At 42.5% G+C, this 23895-nt stretch overlaps 1 protein-coding gene across 2 annotated transcripts in view; it reads right to left on the reverse strand.

The window, feature by feature from the left end:
- EVA1A (eva-1 homolog A, regulator of programmed cell death) overlaps positions 1-23895 on the reverse strand; it is a 207192-nt gene that overhangs the window by 136390 nt on the left and 46907 nt on the right. For both annotated transcript variants that reach the window (XM_038131846.1, XM_038131845.1), the window contains exons 2-3: positions 14159-14373; positions 3982-4105 (exon numbers count right to left, since the gene is read on the reverse strand). In XM_038131846.1, the coding sequence (XP_037987774.1) occupies positions 3982-4105; positions 14159-14373 (339 nt within the window). The remainder of the gene's footprint in view (positions 1-3981; positions 4106-14158; positions 14374-23895) is intronic.

Genomic DNA, 23895 nt, shown 5'->3' on the forward strand with positions numbered 1-23895 from the left:
ATACCCAGACTTCCCACTGCAAACCATCTCTGGCCACTGCTAAATTCCAAACTACATCTACACTAGGAGAGACCAGTTCCAGGTTTCAGTACTGCAGCAGCCCATCCCCACCCTGTGCTGCAGGGAGCCTGCAGGGGCTCTGCTGAGGCTGTGGACAGCAGGAGGATGTGCAGAGGCACCTCCAAGGGAAGAAGCACAAGATGCACTCTGCTGAGACCTGTACTGTGCCTCTGACCATCCTCCCCAAAGGGTGGTGCACATTGAAAACTAAGGCACACATGATATAGAAAAATAAAACAAACCATAGAATCATTGAGGTTGGAAGAGACCAAGATCATCAAGTCCAAACTTTGATCAAACACTACCACATCAGCTGAAAATAAAATCTAAGCTTTTCTACACTTTGATGAACCTTGGCCCTCAAGACACTTGGTAGTTGTAAATAAATCTGCCTTGCCCCAAACTGAGACAGAATAGAGTATTTTGTTGATCGTTTCTCATCTCCTTACACATCCTAAACTTTAAAATTAAAAGCACACACATGTAGTGCATTTATTTAATTACAGGCACAGAGAATTCGCGGGACTGCCACTGACACTTAAAAGCAGTTCCATGCACATATCTGAGTCCTTTTCATGCAAGATGAGCATCCATTAGATCCCAGATCCACCTAGTGGATCAGAAGACACCATGAATAGCACAAGGCTTCCCAAAAAACACACAAGCAAATTAATTTCTCACTACTTATAGTTAAGCATGCACTTCTCTGAACGATTTATTTTAATTTCCAGAGGAGGTGAGCTGCAACACCTCTGCACAACTTTTCCCTGCTTCCAGCAAGAGCAGTCTCTGAGGGATGAGTACAGGAGACAGTCTCTCATTGCCCTGCCCCCCAGAGCCCCACCATCTGAAAAATCTTTGTCTTTCAGTTTCAGCTTGATTTACTGTCCTCCATCTCCCTGAAATTCTGCCCATGAGAAACCAAAATAGCACCTTGCCTTGTGCATGAACCCCACACAGCATGGAGCATCGGAACCACTCGATTTCAAACGCAGGGGAATGTCAGGGAGACAAAACTGCAGTGACAGTGGCTCGAGGGGACGACTGCACCATCTCTTAATTCCTCAGCAAAGGTACAAGCAAATGCCACTAACTTCAGTTTTGCTTTCTTTCAAGGAAGTCTTTCTCTTTGGTTAACTAACTCTGTTCAGAGGCCTTCTGAGGCTTCAGCATGACTCTGACAATGGAAGAGCTTGGGTATCCTTAGTTTATATTAAAGATGTCCTGTCCAAAGTCTGCAGGCCACTTCCCAAAGTGCCTCTAACACCTGTATACAAGAAAATTCACGCTCCTTTTGCCTAGGTAGGTGCTTAACCAAAACACCTACTTCAGTGACATGATCATAACAGGCTCCATCAATAAGCAACAAAAAGAAATAGATATCACTATCAATTCAAGACAAATCAGACCTTAAATAGCTTCTTATAAAAGTATTTCTGATATGTCTGTTGTTAAGAAAGACAAATTCAGAAACAGAATCCACAAAATTATATTTGTTTTTTGCTAAAGTTGCTAAAGTTATGCTGAAATCCTCTGCCAGGCAGTGAGCTCTTCACAAGGACTCTTTGATTACAACTCTGTGTGTTCACACTTTCTGGAACAGCTCAAAACTTCATAGGACCACAGTCTTGGGTTTCAGCTCTTAAGCATATATTTACTTACAGCTCATAAACAATACTCAAATAGTCAATAACCCAAAAAGCCCACCAAAATTTCTCATTGTCCTGTATTTTGCATTTTATGAATGCATCATTCCTCAGTCCCCTCATTAGCCTTCTCCCTACAGAAAGGTGGAAAGGTTTATTGAACTCACAACTAGATACTGTTTGTGAGACTCAAAATTAACATTTTGAATTACCAGGGACAGGCTGACTATGACCTGGTATCTCTGGGCTAATTCTCACATATTTCAAACATTGTTAGTAATCTAGCGGGTTCTGATTAAAAGTTTGCCCAATCACTAAGAAACAATAATTTCTGTCAGACTACCCTGTTTCACTCTGCAAAATTTGAGCTGCCTGAAAAATGTCTTGGGGAAATGTTTTCAAGCAGCTTTCCCTGCTCTCTTTCAGGAAAATCACCTACTCTACACACTGACAAACTTCTTCTTTACTACTGTATCTGTAATTAGCAAAGAATGCCAGGCCATAAATATTAATGCACAGATGGGTCCTGAAGTACCTTCAGAAGTTCAGCACAGGCCTCAATAGTCAGATTTTTCAAGCGAGCTTTGATACAAACCCTGCAGGTTCAGGAGGACTTGTCAGAACAGCCCTGTCAAAGAGATGCATTTCTCACCCATCAAGTGATGTTACAATCACCCACAAAAATCCCACAACAAATGCAGGTGCTTCATTACCTACTTCTGATTTGAATTCCACACAGATCTGGTCAGACCCCCTCATTCATTAGCACACGCCTCTGCCTGCTGGGGCAAAATGTCTTCTTCTGTGCTGCTGCTGGCAGCCTGAATGTTTCTGCTTTTGTTTTAAACCTTTTCTGAAGTGAAATATGGTTTTCTCTCCTGTGATAACTTTCTGTTTTTTTGTTTCTTCCCCAAAAATACTACTGATGTGATGCTGGGGCCATGTTAGTAATGTCATCCAAAAATCTTGAGGCTTGTCTGAAATGCCATGTGCAGATTAATTTCCATAACCAGTTAATTCATAAAATCATTAAGGTTGGAAAAGATCTCTAAGATCACCAAGTCCCATTCACCCAGCACTGCGAAGTCCCCTGCTAATCCATATCCCTAAGCACCACATCTACACACTTTTGAATACTTCCAACCACAGTGATTCCACCACTTCCCTTGGAAGAGTGGAACAAGGCATTGTTCCAATGCTTGACCATCCTTTCAGTAAAGAGATTTTTCCGGTTTTTAGATCCTACCTAAACCTCCCCTGGTGAATCCTGAGGCCATTTTCTTTTGTCATATAATTTCTTACTTGGAAGAGGCTGACCTCCACCTTGGTACAACCTCCTTTCAGGTGGTTGTAGAGTGATAAGGTCCTCCCTGAGGCTCCTTTTTCCAGGCAAAATGCCCCCAGCTCCCTCAGATCCTCCTCATCAGACCTATACTTAAATAGAAATGGGTCCTGTTCTCCAGCTGACATCAGAGGGCACAGTTTGCCCACATCAAACATGATCCATCTCCAAAATAATGTGACTGCTTCCAAAGCCCTTTTGGAGAATGGTGTCTAGGCTGTGCTAACTCCCCTGCTGGGGCCAGGAATTGGCCAAGAGGCTGTTGGTTATCCTGAGCCAAAGTTGCTCTGGACTCGCTCATCCACAGCACACGATTGCACCCCCAATATCCAGCCCCATTTAATTTAAACACAGTTAATGAGACCACGCGAAACACAGGGTAGCATTTCCCAGCCTCATCTGGGAGCAAAAAGCTGGCTTCTGGCATGGAGTGGGCAGGTGAGGTTCCTGTCACACCACCACCACCACCATCACCACCACCACCACCACCAGCATCACCATCACCATCATCATCATCATCATCACCAGGGCCTGCCTGAGGCGCCCAGCTCTGAGGGCCAGACAAGGCGCTCCCGCTGCCCCTGGAGGGGCTGGCAGAGAAGGGACAAGTCCCTCTACTCACCAGGACTGGAGGGCAGCTGCAGGTGGGATCAGGAGGAGCCCACCCACCATTGGCAGCATGAGCTGAACACTGGCAAAGGCTGGCACTGCAGAAACTCGGGCTGCTGGCAAGCAGGACGGAGACAGAGCAGGAGCATCCCAGCAAGGCAGCAAGGGACAGGGAAAGGGAAACGCTCCACACTGGGAGTTGTCTTACACTGAAAATAGAGGTGGAAGGGAACAAGAAGTCCTGGAAGCCCTCTCTGGTCAGTATTAAGTATGAAAATGCTTTGGTCTCAACAGAGCAAACAGATTTGATAGAGAAATACTTACTTGGCCTGCACTTGTACCACACGAGGAGGTACTTGCCGGTCCCGGGGCAGGGATCTGTCCCAAACAGCCGGCTGTTGACGAGGAACTGGCAGCTCCGTCTGTCCTGGCACTCATCCAGCATCTTCTGCAGCCAGGGATAGGCACGAGAAACAGAGAAACAAAAAACACTTCAGTGTCCCCGCTAAAGGGAACATCAAACAGAGACAGCCTGCAGAAAGGGAAGGCCATCCTTGCCTCCACAGCCAGCCCTGGCGGGAGGCAGGTGATGGTGCCCAACACAGCGGGTACCACAGGAGCCCAGACCCAGTGCTCTTTGCTTTGTTTGAAGAGCAGGTTTTCATGTGTGCAAAAGGAAGGATTTGCACTGGGATGGTCACAGAGATTTTAAAACACTGCATGCCATTTAACCATAATATAAGACAGTACCATCCCAGGAAAAGCAGCTTTGAGGACATGGACCCACCCTGGCAGTTAAAAGTAAAGACTTTAACTCTGCCACCACCAATCTGCTTTAGATTTCTCTGGAGATACACAATTTCAAGACAGCTCTTGTCTTAGTTATATAAAAGCTGGTATAAATATATATATATATAAATTGCTGGTATTCCAATAATTAGTAGTTGTGGTGGGATCACTGTTTTACAGCCAACTTACTCAGTTTTTAATAGGGTTTATTCCGCTTCCCCCATGATTATTACATTCTTTTAGCTAAACTCAGGAAGGGGCTGTGAGTCAGGGGGTGCTCCCACTACTGGCATTTTGGGTCTTACCCCCTTTTCTGCTTTTCCTCTAGCACTCGCTCCCCACTCCCACATTCATAACACTCACAAAAACTCCATCTCAGAATCCTCAGGGGCAAGACATTCTGTCTCCTGCTAGAAAATAGCTTCATTAAGGAAGATTAATGATTTATTTTAACCCTGTGATCCTCTAAAGCAGTGGTGGGGGGAGAATATTATTGAGTGGGGCAGTAATTAAGTTTTAAATTCAGCAGGATGGCTAGGGTGGTATTTATGTACTCCTGTGGAGCCCCTAAAGCACTAAAATTACCATAATGTTTGCCTGACACACATGAACCTGTCAGAGCATTTTGAGACCACAGAGCGAGGTAATCCACCAGCCTCGTTAAGTCCCTGTGATACAGAGCTGTGAATTCCAGCCCCAAAACAATTAATTTTCACTTGCAAGGAGGCACTGGAAAATCCTTCCTCAGAAATTCTCCTAGTCTCCCCAGGTCTCTTTTGTCTTCTCTCTGTTCCCTTTTCTTACACCCACCTCGATATTTGGGCTTTCCCACAATCTTCTTCCTGTGCCATTAACATAAAGGCTGTTCCTTCTCAACCATGTGCCACCCAAACCAATTTTCTCTGCGCTTCAGTGAGTACTTTCTATTTTTGAGTCCTCCCTGAATGTAATATATAGAATCTTTAACATTATAACTGTGAATGTCATGCTTTGAACAACAGCTGTTTCAGTTTCAAGTGCAATTTGAAGCTGCCTCATTTGTAGTTGCTCATAACTTCCTACAGCTTTCACCTTTTGGGCTGACACATGCAAGAATTCATGCCTGCCTCAAGTCTGACCTTTATTTTAAAGTTCAAACCAATGCAATCCAGGCCTTTTCTAGCAGGCAGAGAACATATGCTGTTGTTTTCCACTTACAAAGGTAATAAAATGAAGGCATTTCATTTAAGAATACAGGATTTAGGATGGAAAGGCTGAGAGGTGAACACTGAAGGAGGTGCCTGGGAGCATTAGCCCCAGCTTGACCATCACATTAAAATGCATAGAAACAGCATATTCTCTCCTCTAGGCTCATAAGGGTTGGCTGCTCACTCAGCATGTGAAATTTAATTTAATGCAAAATCCAGTGAGTTGCAAAGGAATTTAAGCAAGGATCCAGCACAGATAACTCTTTTCATCTCAAAAAGCAAAGAACAACTGAAACAATTCTGGAGGGCTCCACATATGGAGAAAAATTCTCTCCAAATCATTGTGCCCCTGAAAGGATTTTCTGGTACTGGACAGCCATGCTTACATAAAACTAGAACTAAGAATATTGAGCAAGGGAAAAAAGCAGGACCCCAAATGTTTCCTTTCCCTCTAGGGAAGCTTTCTCCCCTCAAAGGCAGCAGACTTGGGTTTTGAACTACAAACCTGTTCACAGCAGACAGGTGAGAGCCTTCAGCAGTGTGTCATGGGTGCTATTAAAACCAGTTGGAAAACCTCCCTGGCTTTCAGCAGAGACTGAGTTAGGCCAACAAGAAAACAAGTTTGAAAACCTCAGCTGAGACACCTCAGCAGCACCCGTTCATCTGTCCTCAGGCTCAGCATCAGGAACAAAGACAACAATTCAGTGACCTCAGGGAGCCATGGACATGGGCAGCCCTCAGGTAGTCCCACTTTGTCTTGGCTCTGCTCTAACTTTTGGCAGCTCATTCTTATTCCTTGTATTCCACATAAGTGAAACCTCCTGAGTTTACCTCCTGTGGTATGCATAGGGTGGAAGGGGGCAGCAAAAAACAAAGCCTTAGGGAGAAATTTGTAACTAAATTAAGGAGCAAAAGTCATCCCTTCTGTTGTGAGAGCACAGAAAAAAGTGAAGTGTTCCTGGGTCTCAGTATGCCATTTACTAATTTGTTTAGTAAATGTGTTTAGCCACAGTTCCAATTTACTTTGACAATAGCCATGACTCTGAAAACTTTTATGGGGGGAAAGAAATCAATATTTCCTTTTCACTCACATAACTCTCTTTTACCTCCCTCAAAGGGCAACATTTTTCCTGAAAATCTAAAAAAATCATTAAGATTTCTGATTTCCTGTACACTGTTTGAGTAACGTCTTATGAATAATGAAACATATCCATAAAGAGTGAAATAAAAAAAATATATGTTCAATTCTCAGTGAAATGCATCAGGAAAAAAATGCAAGGAAAATTAGCTGTAGTTGACAGTGCATTTTCTTGATTAAAAAAAAATGTTGTTACACCAGTCTTAATGTTAGCTTAAAATCTTGCACATATAACTTTTATCTATCCTTGCATGCACAGAAATTTTCTTTCCCACTGCTTTCATCAGTATGTGCTGTGTACCAGCATCTTCTTAAACACAGTGCAGAACATGTGTGACCAGATGATCCCCCAAAGGTACAGTTCCCTGCAAGTCCAGAGGTTCTGGTGTTTACCAGAAGCCAAGACCTTGGCTTTCTGGCCTTACGCTCAAAAATCATACATCTAGGCAGTATCAGAGCTCTGGCAGATGTCAGATGGTTTTTTCTGAAGCATTTGCAGATGATCAGGTAGACTGACACCAGGAAAGTTGGGAGTTCACTTGGTAGTGAGGGAATGTCTTGAGCTCACATGGTTTTTGCTCAATGGATAGAAAAAATGTAGGCAGTTCATTCTGTGTTTTCCTTGTTGTTCTGGTTGTCACTGTCAGCTGAAAAGGGAGGAAAACACAACCACAAAACCAGCCAGAAAGAGGTCCACAAACAATCTGGACTTGCACAGGAATGGCAATAGGCCCACAGAACTGTCCCTAACTGGGAAGTACAACCAGCTCCTTATGTCTCCAAGTCTGGTGGATCCCCGACTAAAGCCAAATAAAGTCATCTTGGTTTAGATTATATTAAAACAATCACTCCAACTGAGGAAGGTGGAGGAGGAATTCAGGAATTCCTGTCTGGCATGAAAGGGGAGGGAAGACACATTAATTGCACTGTGCCGTTTTATAATTGCGTTACAGTGGTAAATCAGGCCGGAGGGCTGACAGCCAGTGCTCAGGAGGGAAGCTGTGGCTGTTTAAGCCCATTCCATTCCCTGGTTCATGACTGAACTAAGAAGCTGCAAGATTTAGAGGAGATAAGAGAGCAAGAAAAGTGAATTCAAGTAAAACAAACACTAATCTAACCCCTGTGATTTATGCCCTGGATTAATCTCCCTGCAGTGACCTGGGTCTTAAAGCAAGGGCAGCCTCAAAATCTCAAGCTCAAAATCATGTCTTTCAAGTAGCCACTGCAGATGAAACAGCATTCTCGTGCTCATTTTGTTGTGTTCATTAGCTAAGTAATTGCTTGTGCTCATTAGATAACAACCTTTTAAATGAGGAGCTGGATGTGAGCTCTGCAAGGAGGCCATCCCCAGCCATTCCCAAGGGTACGCTCGTTTTTAGCCTGTCTCTTCAAATCACTCTTCAAGAAGTGCTTCCCCTGCATGCTTAAAATAAACCACAACTGAGCTTAACACCCAAGGCAATTAAACTTATCTCAGTTCTTGGTCCCTCAGAGCAGTTCAGAGATTCAACACACTTAGGGTGAAACTTTGGACCCACAGAAGCCAATGGCGAATCTCAAAGGGAATGAGGGCTTTGCCATGGGGCTGCTCCCTGTACCGCCTCCATCTTCAAAGGACCATAAGGATGACTGCAGGGCATGTCAGTCATGCATGAAATTACACAGAGGAGCCCTACTAAATAATTGCCCAAATTGTGTGTTGCTGGGGAGAGTAACTCACAGAGTAAGCGGCATGAATGTATCAGAGCCATGTGCAGTCAAAGGAAGATGCACATAGCTTTGTACTAAGAAATTTATGCAAGAAGATACCAGTAATTTTAAGGTTTTTTTGGTCAAATTCAGTCCAGGCATGGCCATTATGGTGGACTTACACCAACACTTATATTGGTGTATCTTCAGAAGTCTTGTAATGGGAAGAAGTAAATACAACAAACAAGGTAGCATGAACTCTCCTTACAGCCCAGTGCATTCATAATGGCTTCATGTTGCATTTCATTTGAATTTTGATACTCTTTTATGTACCCTTGCACACTGGTAATACTGCAAAACATGCTATAAACTTAGTGCTTCCAAGTTGAAAACTTATTTACAGGTCCTGTTTCTGAACACTGAACATTCATCTCCATTCATGCAAATTACTGAAGTCCATTGAGGAAGAAGATTTTCCAAGAATCAGCAACAGGGAAGCACAGACTACACGAGGAAGTGAAATCCATGCTGATGAGATGCAGGTGACCTGCCTATGGCTTCATCAAGCCACCTTCCCAGCCTGCTCCACTAGAAAGGAGCTCAGGTTTACCCAAATTACTGAATTCCATCTGCGCATCACTTGAAGAAGAGATCAAAGGCCCTGAGTCCTGATCTATAGCAGGTTTTAGTGCTCTACTATCTCTTATCACTCTCCCGTGGACCTTGCAGTGCTCACAGCAGAGTCAGCAGGAGGGAACTATGCCCACATATTTGTTGATTCATGTAAACATACCAGGCTGTGAAATAAAGGACTGAAAACTGGGCATGCATTCCCTGTCACCAGCTCTGCTATGGGGATAGTAGATGCCAGCGGGACAGTAGAGCAGACAGCAGTGGGCTGGGATGTTAAAACACCAGCAGGATTCACCAGTGCTCCTCTGGCAAGGCCTTGAAAGAGCCCAGAAACAACAATTCACAAAGAGCAGCAACATGTTCACCAAATAGAAGGACCTGATAAAAGCTGCATTACAAATATCACCTAATTAACATCACCTACATTTCCTAACAGTAGGAAACTTAATCTGTATGCAGGGTCAACTTCAAAGGGAGAGGAGGCCTAAGATGAAGAAATACAAAAGGATGCATAACCAAAAGTCATGGGATTAAAGAAAGCGAAAGCTTAAAACACAAAGTGGGGAAAAAAAAATCCCTGGGAGCAAACCATTACACTGTCAAGCAGGGTTTTAGTGGCAATGATGGAAGCCCCATGACTTGGAAAGTTTAAATTTAGAGTAAACAAAGCATTAGGAGGCTTACACCCCGGGGAGCAGTCCTGCCTCATCAGGGAGACAGGCTGCACTGGCCACCTCTGCCTCCAGAGCCTCTTCTCCTGCAGGACATAATCACTCTGCTCTGATGAGCTACTTCAGTCATGCCAAAGATTTCACAGACACAGCAATTTAGAGATTGTCTGTGACCTCTGCGTCCAGCAGTTCTATCTGCAAATAACTACCTGGAGGAGCCACTTGCCAGAGAGTTCTATTTCTGCTTAGGCAAGATTCATGAATGAAACAGCACTGGTTCTGTGATTTTCAATAGCAACTTTGGCAGTGCAGAAAACTCTTCTGGACCCTGAGCTCACTGCTCACCATCCTCTGCAAAGTAATTAGTATGGTCAGAAAAACAGTTTCCCACACTGCTCTTTAGTTCACTGACATTTTTGAGACTGAAACTTTTCTTGGTCAAACTGCCCAGAAACTGTGGAGTACTAATATTCAATATAATAATGGGATTTCCTCCCAGTGATACTGATGACCATTATTCTTCCTTTCTACCAATTTCTTCCTTCTTTCCCCCTGACCATCATCATCTTCTAGATGTTCAGAGTCATGAGAAAGGGCCATTTTCTATTCCTGTTGACACCACTTAGGGCTGTGACATCAGTGGGACCATGTAATATCTGGTGACCGGACATGTCAGGAGCCATTGTCCTTGGCCTGCCAAGAAAGCTGGGGCAGTTGGGAATGTTTCCTTTTACTTGGTATTTTACCTTTAATCCAGAATAACTGGGGAAAACAAAATCCACTTTGGAAACAGCAACACCAGCCCTCTCTTTTTGTAATCAACAGCTGGCTTGCGCTTTGAGAGCCATTTCTGGAAAGTTTTGGAAAGTTTGTCTCATCTTTCCATCAGCAAAGAGGTAGCTCCCTTTTGCTTCTTTTTTTTTTTTTTTTTTTTTTTTTTGCAAGGCTGCTGAAGTGACCCCAGGAGATGGTGGCAGCAAAGGTGTCCTGTCTCTCACCCAAAGGACAAAAGGAAATACCACATCAGCAGCACTAGTGATCCTTGTCACCAAGGACTGGCTGTCCTGGAGAGTGTTGAAAGAGACCCAGGGCACAGCCCACACCCACAGGCCCTCCCCAGATTAGCTAATTTTTCTAAGGAGAGTCGGGATTCAACTCCAGAGCACCTTCTAAACACAGCTCCTCTTGGGGAAACAAGTGACACAGCAAAATATTGCCTTTGGAAGAGCATCTATCTGCTGATTTCAGTACCTGTGCATATGAAGACAGAAGTTAGCCCTCAATCTCTTTGATAAATATCAGGGGGCAGAACACAAATTAAGTGGCTCTCCAGGGTTTTCTGTTTTCCTTACAAATAAGCTGTGGTTTTATTTTCTGCCAATTTATCAAAATGAGAAAATTGCAGATAATCAGCTATAAAGTGTAATACAGTTTTCTGGTAATAAGCAATAATTTTAGCTAACCATTTTACATTCTTCCATACAGACCTCGAGTGTTTCATTGCTGAAAACAAGTGTCATCAGAAATACTGATCCAGAATTCAGCTTCCAGTACATAAAGGGGGCTTACAAGAGGCTTACAAGAAGGGTGTGCAGTCATACAACAAGAAGGAAAGGTCTTGAGGTGAAGAAGAGTAAATTTAGATTAGATACTAGGAAGAAATTCTTTAGTAAGAGCGTGGTGAGGCACTGGAACAGACTGCCTGGTTCTGGCTGTCCCATCCCTGGAAGTGTTCAATGCCAGATTGGACCGGGCTTTGGGCAATATGATCTAGTGGAAGATGTCCCTGCGCATGGCAGGGGGTTGGAACAAGATAATCTTTAAGGTTCCTTCCAACTCAGACCATTCTATGAATCTGTGATGATTCGATGAATTTCCAAATTCGTAGTGCATTTGGAAAGCTCCCACTGAATCTGACATTACAGTGTTATTATAACAGAAATGTGTAGTCTGGGGTCACTGGGTCACTGCCCTAGTGGTCTCATACACACTCTCCCAGGTGGTCTGCAAACAAAACTAGTGACTAAAGCAAGGAATCCTGGCAGCCAATTAGTAGTGGTTCTCTCAGTGTAATCAACTCCTTCTTTTCCATTTTTAACATAGAAACAATGTCTGAACTGGACATTTACAGTGGAGAGAGATTGTAAATGGGAGTTTACACACACAGCTAGTGTTTGCAGGGCACAGAGTTAATAAATGCTCCTCAAACTCCCTCCAGACCACTCTCTAGAGAAGCAGCAAATTTATACAGTCATGGGTTTGATTAGACACAGTGATTTTATATACTTAGTTATGAAGGGTTTGGTTTGGCTGACTTTTTCAATTACTGACAACCAGAATATACACACAATTGGTCCTGCCTGTAGCAGCCATATATCTGAGCTGCAAAACCACAAAAATACACACAATTTCCTTGTCTACAGCTTTCCAATTTTCCTACACACATGCATTTCCTACCAGTGAGCTGCAGGCAGCTTGCCATTCAGCTTGTGGAGTTCCTGGCTTACCCCTCAGAGAGGCCTCACCCCCTCCAGAACTGAGAGAGAAGATGAGATTCAATTCTGACATTTGGACTCATCCTACACTGGGCAACCACAAAGCATGGAGGGATCAAAGCCCTATCTGGGGGCACCAAAGAGGCTGTGAGTCTCCTCCAAAAAGGCTCAGGAAGTTGCCAAAGGTGTCCCAAGAAATTTGTGGCAGAAGAAAGAATGTCAGCTGCTTTCCCAGCACATCTGCATCCACCAAAATGGGTTAATAATAATGTTTTGGTCTCAGTCATGTAAGAAATGTACTGCACAGGAGATCTGCTGCAGGACTACCTACAGGGAACACAATTCTCACTCTGATAAACAGGGATTGGGAATTACAAGCCACCTAAGTATTGAAGGCAAAGCTAATGGGGAACAGGTCTGAGGACATAAAAAGCTAAGAGAGGCAGGTAAGGATTTATTTTCAATCCCTCCTACACATAAAACCATGAAATGGAAACCCTAGAGTAATATCTTCACTCTCCTCAAGTTCTTCCAGATGCCTTAAGTGGGCCACTCACCCACAAGGGTTGAGGCGATGCTCATAGCTATCAATCACCTTGGTGAATGAAATGTTGCAAGTAAATTTTTCAGTAAATCAATAAAAGAAGGGAAGGCTAGCCTCTGCCAAAGCTTTCTCTGCATGTTCTCCCACCCTAAACAACACAACTGCCTCTCATCTGTTTCATTATGAACTTTTATTATCATATCTGGAAAAAACCTTCCACTGATAAGGACCATGTCCTCCCATACTACAGCTCAGTCCTTTGCTGTGCAGTGGAATGTCATGAGGGCAACCTCAAATCTGTCAGCTTAAGGGTTACACTACAGCCAAACACCAATCTTGTGCAAATTCTTGAGAACTTACCACTGGAATTTGGAAGCCAAAGCACTCACATCAACTTTTTAAAAAATGCTGTAAATGTCTCTTAAAAACCCTGAATGCAAGAGGGAGAAGTGATGTGGAAAATTCTGGCCTTTAGCCAAATTATAAAAGAAATTACTCACTAATCCTGTAGGTTCATTAATCTAGTCTGCTATAAATTTTCATTATGAGTTATTATTGATTCTAAGCCATAAACACAACTGGATGACTGAGAGCTTTGCCCAAAAGTTTTCACAGTCCCAAATCCGGCACTTGGAAAAACTTGTGCTTGCTTCAATACCCAGGAGCAGAGCCTATTCATCTCAACAACATCAGCCAACTCATGTTTCTAATTTTAGTTGTTCCTACTGACAGTTGAGTAACACTGGCACCTTCCAAATAATCCTTTGGTTTGCTGACGTCACATGTGCTCTTGGGACAATACACAGAGACAACTTTCCCTACACAGATGGTCAGAGCTGATTAACTACTGGGGGATGTTACGAGTTTAAGTGATGGATGACCACTTACAGTGGCCTAAGAGCCAAATGAGTCACAAGAAGTAAAGCCAAGGATTCTTTATGGGTTTCAAGTTACCAAAGTAAAAGCCTCTTGAAACAGGATCTATAAAGCAAAAAGAATGCTACAGCAATTTCTGAATGTGTTGAAAAAGCTAATAATTGGGAAGGAAAACTATAAAGTAATGCTCTTCAAACCCAGTCAAACATAATGCAGTCCTGAAGTGTAATTCTCCTTCAACCACATTCCTGAACTGTTACTGACTAGAGTTGCAGGAAAACTAAGAAATTTACTATCAAAATTTAATTCAGTCCTGTCTAAACTACAAGGATGAATTATCCACTAAGCTGTGTGAGATGTCAGAGCTCCAGTGCTGAGTAGCCCTGCTTAAGGCAGGTCTGTGCTGCACCAACACTGAGAGCTGCTGCCTGGCCAAGGAAAGGGGAAGTTCAAAATTAAGAAATGAATTTTAACAATACCTGAAGAGAAGTGCCAACTGAACAGGCAACATCTTCTTTAATTAAAGTTGCATAGGAGTGGGGATAGCGAGAAGGACACAGCTGATGACTTGGTACAATTCGGCCATAAAAAGAAGACTGGATGCTGATGGTGGTTCTGTGGGGACATCTCAGGGACACATATTCTCCATCACAGGCATGGTCAGTGTAATTCTTTAGTACCTGTGACATGTAACCTGCAAAAACCATGACAAAAACCATCATTAGGGAAAAGTAGTTAACAATTAGTTGATTTACAGCACGCAGCCAACAAACACAAAATAATAGGCAATGAGGGATACAGATTTTATTACTCATCTCACAAAGGTGCAAAGGAGAGACACGATGACAGGGACATTAGGGACACTTGTTGATTTGACCTTCAGCCATGTTTCATATCGTTAGTGGAAGAAACATTTGGATGCTCTAAACTCTTAGTTGAATCATACAACTTATTTACATCAGCATATCTGTCAAGTTTACAGGAAATGCAGCTGAGCTAGACTCATCATTTAGAGTCAATCTAGATGCCACATGCAATTTTTGGCCCCCCAATACAAGACAGATTTCAATACTCTGCAGTGCATTCAGAAAGCCACCAAAAAGGCTGGAAGCTGGAGCACTTTCCCTGTAAGAAGTGGCTTCTTCAGCCTGGAGAAGAGATATTTTTTGGGGGGGAAATAACAGCAGCCTGCCAGTATCTACTCAGAGGTTGTCAAAGAGATGGAGCCAGGCTCTTCACAGTAGGAGAATGAGAAAAAACAGGCACAATAAGAAACAGGAGAGTTTTAAACCAGATATATGGAGCAACTCCTTCAGAGAGCAGTCAAGCAGTGGAGCAGCTTGTCCAGAGAAGCTGTGCAGCCTACATTATTGGAAGTTTCCAAAACATTACTGGATAAAGCCCTCAGCCACCTGGTCTGACATTCTAGAGCAGCAGGTTAGACTAGAGAACAGAAGTCCCTTCCAACATCACTTTTCCTATAAACTAATGATCATGGGCAAAAAGGCCCAAATGCAGAGTCACTAAGGGGAAGGTTGGGGTACAACTGGTTGTATGAGGTTCTGCACACCAGTCACATCTCTGATCTCCTTTCACATTATACCATTTTAATTCTGCCTGCCTGCACCTTCTGTTCTAGGCCTTTGACACTTCCTCAGAGCTTTGCTTTCTTATTTTGAACAGTCACAATGTTCTTAGAAGGAAAACACTGCGCAGAACCAAATCTCTCCCTGTTTCTTAGGGGATTATGTTATCCACTATAATGAAGTTGTTGACAAGAATAAAGCAGGGGGACAAAGTCTCATTAAAATTACACTGAGTCAAAAGGGCTGATTACAGTCAGGTTGCCATGGGAACTCCCAAACAATCCTGACTTTGCCACACTCGGGGAAGCCTCCCCATTGCTGATACAGAGACATCCATACAGGCAACACTAGAGCATGCCCCATGTCAGTGTCAGCCATGGTTCCATTCAACCCCACAGATCTCCTCTCTGCAATGGGTTTGAAAGTCCCTTTCCCACTACTGCTACCAACACAAGCCTACAAACAGCCACCCCACAATGCCTGTCCCTATATTCCTCTTCCTCTGTGGAGAAAGACAGAGAGAGGACATGGTGGGATGGCTGCTGCTATACTCTTAAGAGATAAAGAAAAAAAGACAAAGCAATTAAAAGAAACAATCTCTGGACAAATTCCTAAGAGGGGAGATAAAACTTGTTTTTCAAAAAAAAGACTATTCTCTTGGTGACCCGTAATCACAGAATGACTTAGGCTGTTACCTTTGCAAGTCATCTAGTCCAGCCTTCTGTTCCAAGCAGGACCAATTTAATCCAGCTTTCCCAGTTCTGAACCCAAGGGTGGAGCCTCCACAACCTCTCTGAGCACCCTGTGCCAAAGCCTAACTGTCACAGGGAAACCTTTCAGAGAGAAGACTGGTTGCATTTTGTCTATACCTTTAGGTACTTTAAAACAATAATTAAATCCCACTTTCCTAATTTTTTACTTCTAGATGACCCATATCCAGACCTTTTACTGGGAATATATCTTCTTCCATGCCAACACCAAAACCTAGCTCAGGAGTGCTGTGAAAGACCACCAGTTTCAACAAATTTTAAGGTATCTAAAACAACTACAATTACTGTTCTTAGAGAAAACAAACACACAGTAATTTGGCTTCATCATTCAGCTGCCACTGTGGGGGCTGAATTCTCTGATTTCTCTAAATTTTAGCCTGTAGCTTTTACTTAACAGTTCTGTTGCTGCAGTGCCTCGAGGTGTGTGCCAAATAAATATTTACTCGAGTCAGCATAATAATTTCCAAGTCCTGGGGGCAGCTTTAGCTCATAAGAAAAAAGCACAAAAAAGAGACACAGCCCCAGTTATCAGAGTGAGTGACAGGGCTGCATCAGATCAGCAAAAAGCACTACTTAATTTAGTGCCTTTATTTCACTTGTTCAAGGAGGCACTCTGGGACAAAATTAACTACTGGGGTGGACCTGCTCTCCCAGTTGGTAGAATACATGCCCTGGGGGTGCTGCACACCTAGTCCTGGAATTAGTTCAGCTCTCTCCCCCAAAAGTAAGGCAACTATGCAGGATGGTCATCAGGGCAAGCAAACCAGAAACAGACTCAGAATACAACACAAAATATTGAAATGCATTTCCACGCTGTTAGTCCAGTGCATTAGGACTTTTCCCCGAGGCCACCCTATTAAGGAGCCAGAGAAATACAACCAAAGTGCAGTCAAGACTCTACTGTCTCCTCTGAATCTGAAAAAAAACTGAACTACTCTGTCAGAACAGACTCCTACAGCATGCCTTTCATATTGCCAGTTCAGGATCAGGGAAAGTTTCAGCCCCTGCAATTAGTGCAGATCACTTGTTGAAACAGCTCCTTCCTCTCATCTTCCACCAGCAATCTCAAAATAACTTGAGTTCGCTCAAGCTCAAGATATTGGTGGGACTGAGTGCTTTGATGGTGACTGACTCTTAATAAACAAAGCACAATGTCTGAAACATCTGGCACTGACCACTGTCAGAGAGAAGATACTGGATTAGGCACGGGCAGGGTCATGGAGGAGATGATGTTTTTCAAAGTGCAAAAGGAAGTGACTGTAGTGAATTATTGCTTTTTTTTGTTTGTTTGTTTTTCTCTTTAAGTGTGTCAGATTTGTACTATTTCATTGGTAGCTCTTTGGAAAGTGTTAGCATTTTCATTACCCATTGATGCATTCTTCAGTAACCCAAAATCTGAATTCTTTTCAGGACCCTTGTTGAATTTTCAGTCACAAGTCTCCAAATAACCTTTTATACCCTTACATGTGGTACCAGGGAGGGAACTACTGGGACTCTCTTTGCTGAATGAAATACTTAAACTTGAAACCAATGGCAGGTGATTGAGGACTTTAATAGCACTTGTATACGAGGGTAAGACAATGTTAGAGAAGGTGGTAATTTGAGCTTTTCTTAAAAAATAATAATTTCATTTGACAACATGTTAAAAGCAACAAAGAAATCTAAATAATTAGGCCCATTAAACCTTTTTGAAATGCTTCATGTTTTGAAAACCTGGGATAACAAAAATAATCTCAAAATGTTTTGGGAATGGTAACACTTCTCTTTTCTTAAGGATTGTGTCAAGGATGTGGAATCTTTGATGGTGGGCTTTCATACTCCCAAGTTAAATCAATGTATAGAGCTCCAGAGTTAAACATCTCCTCAATTCAAAAAACCAGAGTCACCACCAAAGCAGGGATTTACACTCTCAAGACAGAATAAATAACCAAAAGAAATGCATCACAAAAATGATAGATCATTTTTCCCTCAAAAAAGAAGGAAATGTTCCCTTCAAACACCACTTGCAATTTATTTTTCCAAAGTGTGGGGTTTGCCTGTTATCAGTCACCAGCAATTATTTTACACTACTCACGAAACACAATGCTTAATGCTGACTGTAACTTTATCCCCCCCAGCAATGTCAGCTCCCAAGAATCATTTGAACCATTGCCTCTCCAGGAAACTTTTGATCAGTTCCCATCCAACAGTCAGTTCTAAATCCTAACACATATGGAGGAAAGAGAAACACAACAGCTCCATACAGAATATCACCATTTTACAGGAGCTGTAAATCTAAACATCCTCCTTTATTACTCTCACGGAGCTACAGCCCTTCCTTTTTGAAACCAAAGCAGCTGATGAAGCAGTGCACAAAAGCTCAGATGGCATAAGAGCTTCCACCCCATCCAGAAGTAGGAAAATACAGCCTCCAGTACATAAAGGGGCTTTACAACACGTCCAGAGAGGGGCATTTCACAGGGACATAAAGTGAGAGGACAAGACAAAGTGGCTTTAAACGAGAAAATTCTCCTCTTAGAAAGAAATTCTTTACTGTGAGGGTGGTGAGGCACTGGCACAGGTTGCCCAGAGAAGCTGTGGCTGCCCCATCTCTGGAAGTGTTCAAGGCCAGGTTGGAGCAACCTGGGATAGTGGAAGGCGGGGATTGGAATGAGATGGTCTTTAAGGTCATTTTTCAACCCAAACTGTTCTTTGATTCCATGAGTCTATGAGTCTGTAACTGTTCTATGATAACAGTAGAGCACACAAACATTTGTTCATATATCCCATTTAACCAGGGCTGTCTAAAACCAGCAAGTTCTCTTCTCCTGCTTCCACTAAAACCAGTTCTAGTTTTGCTTGACAAGGCACATAGCAATGCACCAGCTCGCCAATCCCCAGAACAGAGATTTCATCTTTCACCGGGGAACATCCCTGTAGGAATGTGCTGGAAGAATAGAGACAATCACAATAGAACTAGCTCTTTTTACAGTTTGGATGTGATCCAAAACTTCTAATAAATTACCAGAAAATTCACAGGATCCTAATGGTTAATGAATTACTACATATAATTAAAGCCAGAGCTTCATAAAAATCGGCATCAAACTATATCCAAGCTATTGTAATGTCTTCTTAAAATATCCCATTTTGAGCTCTTGTGGTTAAAAATACAGGAGTACATACATATCATAGAGACAAATCAACCTCATAAAAATAGGACTTTATACTCAGAAATAAGTGATTTACCAATCACTGAAACACATGGAGTCACTGCAATTAACTGCTAGTGAATTAAGTATTCCCTTGTTGCTGCTTGACACAGATTCTTTTACTTTTAATCTGCTTATTTTCCAAATCCATATTGTTTTTTCAGTATCTGCTGCCATTTTCTTCTAATTTCCTCAGCTTCCTTACAGATGTTATAGAGACACTGAATGTGACACAGAACTTTTTTCCAGGAGATACCTTAATCAGATACTTTTCTGGAGTTCAGACAACCCCTAAACCACACTGGTTTTCAGGCAGGCCATAGACTGGAGAATTTCGGCTTTTTCTTATGGACAGAGGACTGGTACTTGTAACATCTCACAGAAAGAGAGCTGAGCCAGGGGAGTCGAGTGACAGCCACGAGGATGGGCCAACAGGGCTGAAATGTGACCCCAGGCCAGGCTTGAAGCCAGAGCAGGAACTCAATGAATGCATTTCATACCAGGCATTACTGATAATCCTGTAGTTGTGGCAGTAAAAGCAGCTCTCTCAAATCACAGAGTAGTCCAGTACAGACAAGTAGGGTTTGTTTTGCTTTGTTACTAATGCTGGAGATTGAAATGTGCTATTACAATCCTACAGAGAGATTTGCTTTCAGTTCAGCTACTCCCCAAGCCTTTCACCTTTCAGATACCATAGAGCTCTGAACAAACCTGAACATCTTGTAAGCATATTAAGGAAAATATTTTTATTTTAAGTCAACAGTTCCCTGCCCATTATCTGATCTTCTGTACCTCAGCTACAGTTTCAAGCAGCATCCAGTGTTAATTCAGAAAAATGGTTTTGAAAGAAGAGTGAACTTAGAACAGCAGCTGAGTGCCAGCATTTCAAGGCTAAACAAGGTAAGGTTTTGTCAATGCTGATCAGTATTTCATAGCAGGTTTGTGTAGGGATGAGAAAGTACTGGAAGTGAGATTGCTGAAGGCTAGGGGTGGCAGGAATATAAACACTGTCATTTTCAATTCTGCAGGCTTGAATATGACACAGATACTATTGAGGATTATTACTAATTATTCTCTTAAATTCCCTGACTCTAAACTTCTAAAAAAATTAATAAAACATTACAGCTTTTACACAGATGGTTGGAATTACTCTGGAGATTTAAAAAAGCAACTCCAACTGCAAGTATTTTTGGTCTACAACTTTAAACAATCAGTCTAAAAATTCAATACAAAAAAATCTTTTTTGCTATTTGAATTATCATCTTAGATTATTTTCTTTGATTGTCCCAAAAGTCCATGTTTTCTTGAGAGCTTACTTTTTTTTCTAAAACAAGTTTTAAAAGCCTTTATACCTACGGAGATTTATTTTTTCTGAAATTCTACATTTTCAAAAAACAAATGGACAGCATTTAAAAAATTATCTTTTTTTTTTTTTTTTAATGTTTGAATATTTATCCTGGAAGGGCCTCCTGCAGGTCACCCAGCCCAAACTGCTGCTTGGAGTAGGCTCAATATCACAGTGAAATCAAGCTGCTCAGCACCTTGTTCAGCCTTGAGCAAGGGCTGCCAACAACAGGGATTCCCCAGCCTCTGAGGCACCTCTTCCAGGGCTTCACCTAGCTTGTCATTCAAATTTTTTCAATTTTTTTTTCAAATAAGTGCTCATAATTTCCTGTGTCACAACTCATGTTTCTTGTCTTCTGCCTTGTTAGTTTGCACCTCTGAGAGGAGCCCAGCTTTGGTTTATGTATAGTCACTTTCAGGAAGCAGAAGGAAGCATCTGGATACTGCTTAGCTGTCTCTTCTCCACCATCCCTCCTATGCCATGTGCTTCAGGTTCAAAGTATCCCCCTGGGCCTCCACTGCACTCCCTCAGTTTGTCAGTGTTTCTCCTAGAATTGTGCACCAGTATCATGACTGGTGATTCAAGGCGCTGACCATCCACTTCCTTTGGATTTCAGGAATTTCTCAAAAAAACTCTTGTTTGCCTAGCTGTATGGTTGCAGGCAGCCATGATTTTGCAAGAAACTTGACAGTACAGAGAATTTGGTTGGAAGGCAGTGCACAAGGACTTCGCCAGCTTGCAACCCTCTCTCCAGCTACTTATCCTGCTCCCTTGTTTCAGATCTAAGCCTCTTCCAGTGATTTGTGTGCATGTGATGTATGGAGGTGACAGCAACCATAGTTGGAGCACAGGTCAGAGTGTCCATGGATGTCTCCTGGCAGCCAGTGGAGAAAGAGATGACATGCTCAGTGTGTAGGTACATCTGTGGCCACTATTGGCTGTCAAGCTGGGCTGGCTGGAAAGTTGAAGAAAAGCTTTGGGAGGTAGGTATGAAAACAGCCACAAAACAAATACTGCCAAGGCCAGAGAGGCTTTCAGTTGTCTACAGGAGGTCCAGGACAGCAACAGGAAGACCAGGAGTCAATAAAGAAGCCCCTCTGCATGCTCCCATCTGTGCGAGGTGATTGGGGACCACTGACCCAAGTGCCACATGGACTCTCTGGGACCAGTTTTCAGAGGATCCACATTGAATGTATGTGCACATTCCCTACTAACAGGCTTTCATCCTGCTCAGCTGGAGAGGAGAACAGGATGAGGCCGCTGGTGCTGTCTGCGTTTGTGTGGAAGCCCAGTGTTCCTGCCTGAATCCAGTGGTGTGACCCAGCCACGCTCTGTCAGGAATAGCTGCTCAGCACCACAGCTGCCTGCACCTGGGGACACAGGGCTCCTGTTTCTCTGCATCTATCAGGCTGCCAGATTTGGCAACTCCTAACCCTTCCCACTAAAAAATTCCATGTGTGTGTACATGTGTGTGTGTATAAAAAAATATATTTCTATGTAGACATATGCATGCACGTGTGTGAAAAAAACCAAGCAACTTTGCAGAATATTTTACCTGATTTAAGTTGCAGAAGAGCCTGAACCTCACTACAAATGAGTTCATTTTTTGTAGTACTAAATTTCTTAGAACACTTTGTTAGAATAGTGTCATAACTTCATAAATATTAATGCATTATATAAGTAATATGGTAGTGTAACAGCATTATAAATATTAATATCTTGCTTTAATTGAAAAAAGGATCACTTGCAGTGGTACGTATTATGTGTCAAATACATAAAGTATATTGCACATAGTGCAATCAAATTTATAAAATACATCTTATGGCATAACCAGGTCATCTTGGGAAGCCTTATGGGGTTTGTTCAGTACTCAGAGAATGAGAGCTGTGATTTTGAGAGAGATTTAAACTATACTTCCAACAGTCCCCAAAGGTCAATTCCATACACTGTGACAAGCTGGGCACTATTTCATTCCAGAGATACAGCTGCAGTAAGGCTTAAGGTCATCGCTTTACAGCTGAGGGAACTACACGGGTGATACTTCCTGAGCAGCTTCAGCTGGCTCTTTCTCCTTGGCTCCCAACCAAGTCCTTTCCAAAACACAGTCATCCCACACATAAATCACAGCACTGCTCACTCTGGCCTTGCCATCGCATTCTAAGTAGCAATAAAGAACTTAACACCACCAGGGCCATGCAGCTCTTCTAAATTAAGTTATAACAGATTTATTTTATTCAAAGGACAGTTTTATCTAGGTGTTTTATATACAAGAGATTTTTAACAGCAAAACTACAGTGATATAATTAGTCTGCCGTAATTATACCCATATAACACTTCATGATACATGCATAACTAGCGATGCACCTTTCCTCGTGTATTAAAGTCTCACTGGTGTTCATTTGAACTTACATTTTCACAATAAAGTCCTTTTGATCCCACCCCTTCAGGTGATAAATTCTTATGAAAAATTCAACCTTCAAAATCAACATCATTACAAAATTAAAATGCAATTGGAAAGAGCCCAGCTAAGAAAAAAAGCAATCCCAAAGGTTGGTGGCTTCCTGCAGCCAGGTTTAAGAACTCAAACAGGATCTGTCCCACACTCAGCCTTTCCTAGAAGCATCACTATGTCTTAGGGCAAGAGACTGATAACTGTTCTACACCTTCTGGTCCAGACACTAAAGATCCTGAAATCAAATTTGTGTCTTTTGGCTGCTCTATCTCCATCAAATCCCTTCTTGGGCCCTCAGGTGTATCAGAAGTCAATGCTGGCAAGCACAGTGTCTGTCAGCAGCCCCCTGACGTCCAATGAATGAACCTTTTTTATCTCTAGTATTTAGGAAGCATGGGATTTACCAGTTCACCACATACCATAGAAAATTCAGTCCCAAATCTTCTCTGGAAATAGAAAATATTTGGTATTTGTCATGAAAGCAGGTTGTGTTTTTCACTAGTAAGGTCTGTAACAGCTCCTTCATGTCCCCACACAGTGTGACAGTGAGAGACAGAGCAGCAACTTGGGAAGTTTGGGGATGGTCCAATTTGACCAAAACCCAGGTTTTCACCATTGCAAACACAGAGGGCAGGGTTTGTTTTTGTACCAGAACATGCAGCAAGGGAACTATAAATCAGCCATTCTATAACTGTGAGCTCAGCAGAGCTACAGCAGAAGATGAGCCCAACATCAGCCTGGCCTTTGCTCACAGCTTTACTGGGAGGGACAGGGAAGTATCCTGCTACCACCTAAATTAGAAGAAATCTTTTGCCCAGCATATCACACTGGGACAAAGAGAGTGGTTATTTGGCCACACAAGTGACAGACAAGAC

This window comes from Motacilla alba, chromosome 3 (genome assembly GCF_015832195.1).
Source record: "Motacilla alba alba isolate MOTALB_02 chromosome 3, Motacilla_alba_V1.0_pri, whole genome shotgun sequence".
Taxonomy (NCBI): domain Eukaryota; kingdom Metazoa; phylum Chordata; class Aves; order Passeriformes; family Motacillidae; genus Motacilla; species Motacilla alba.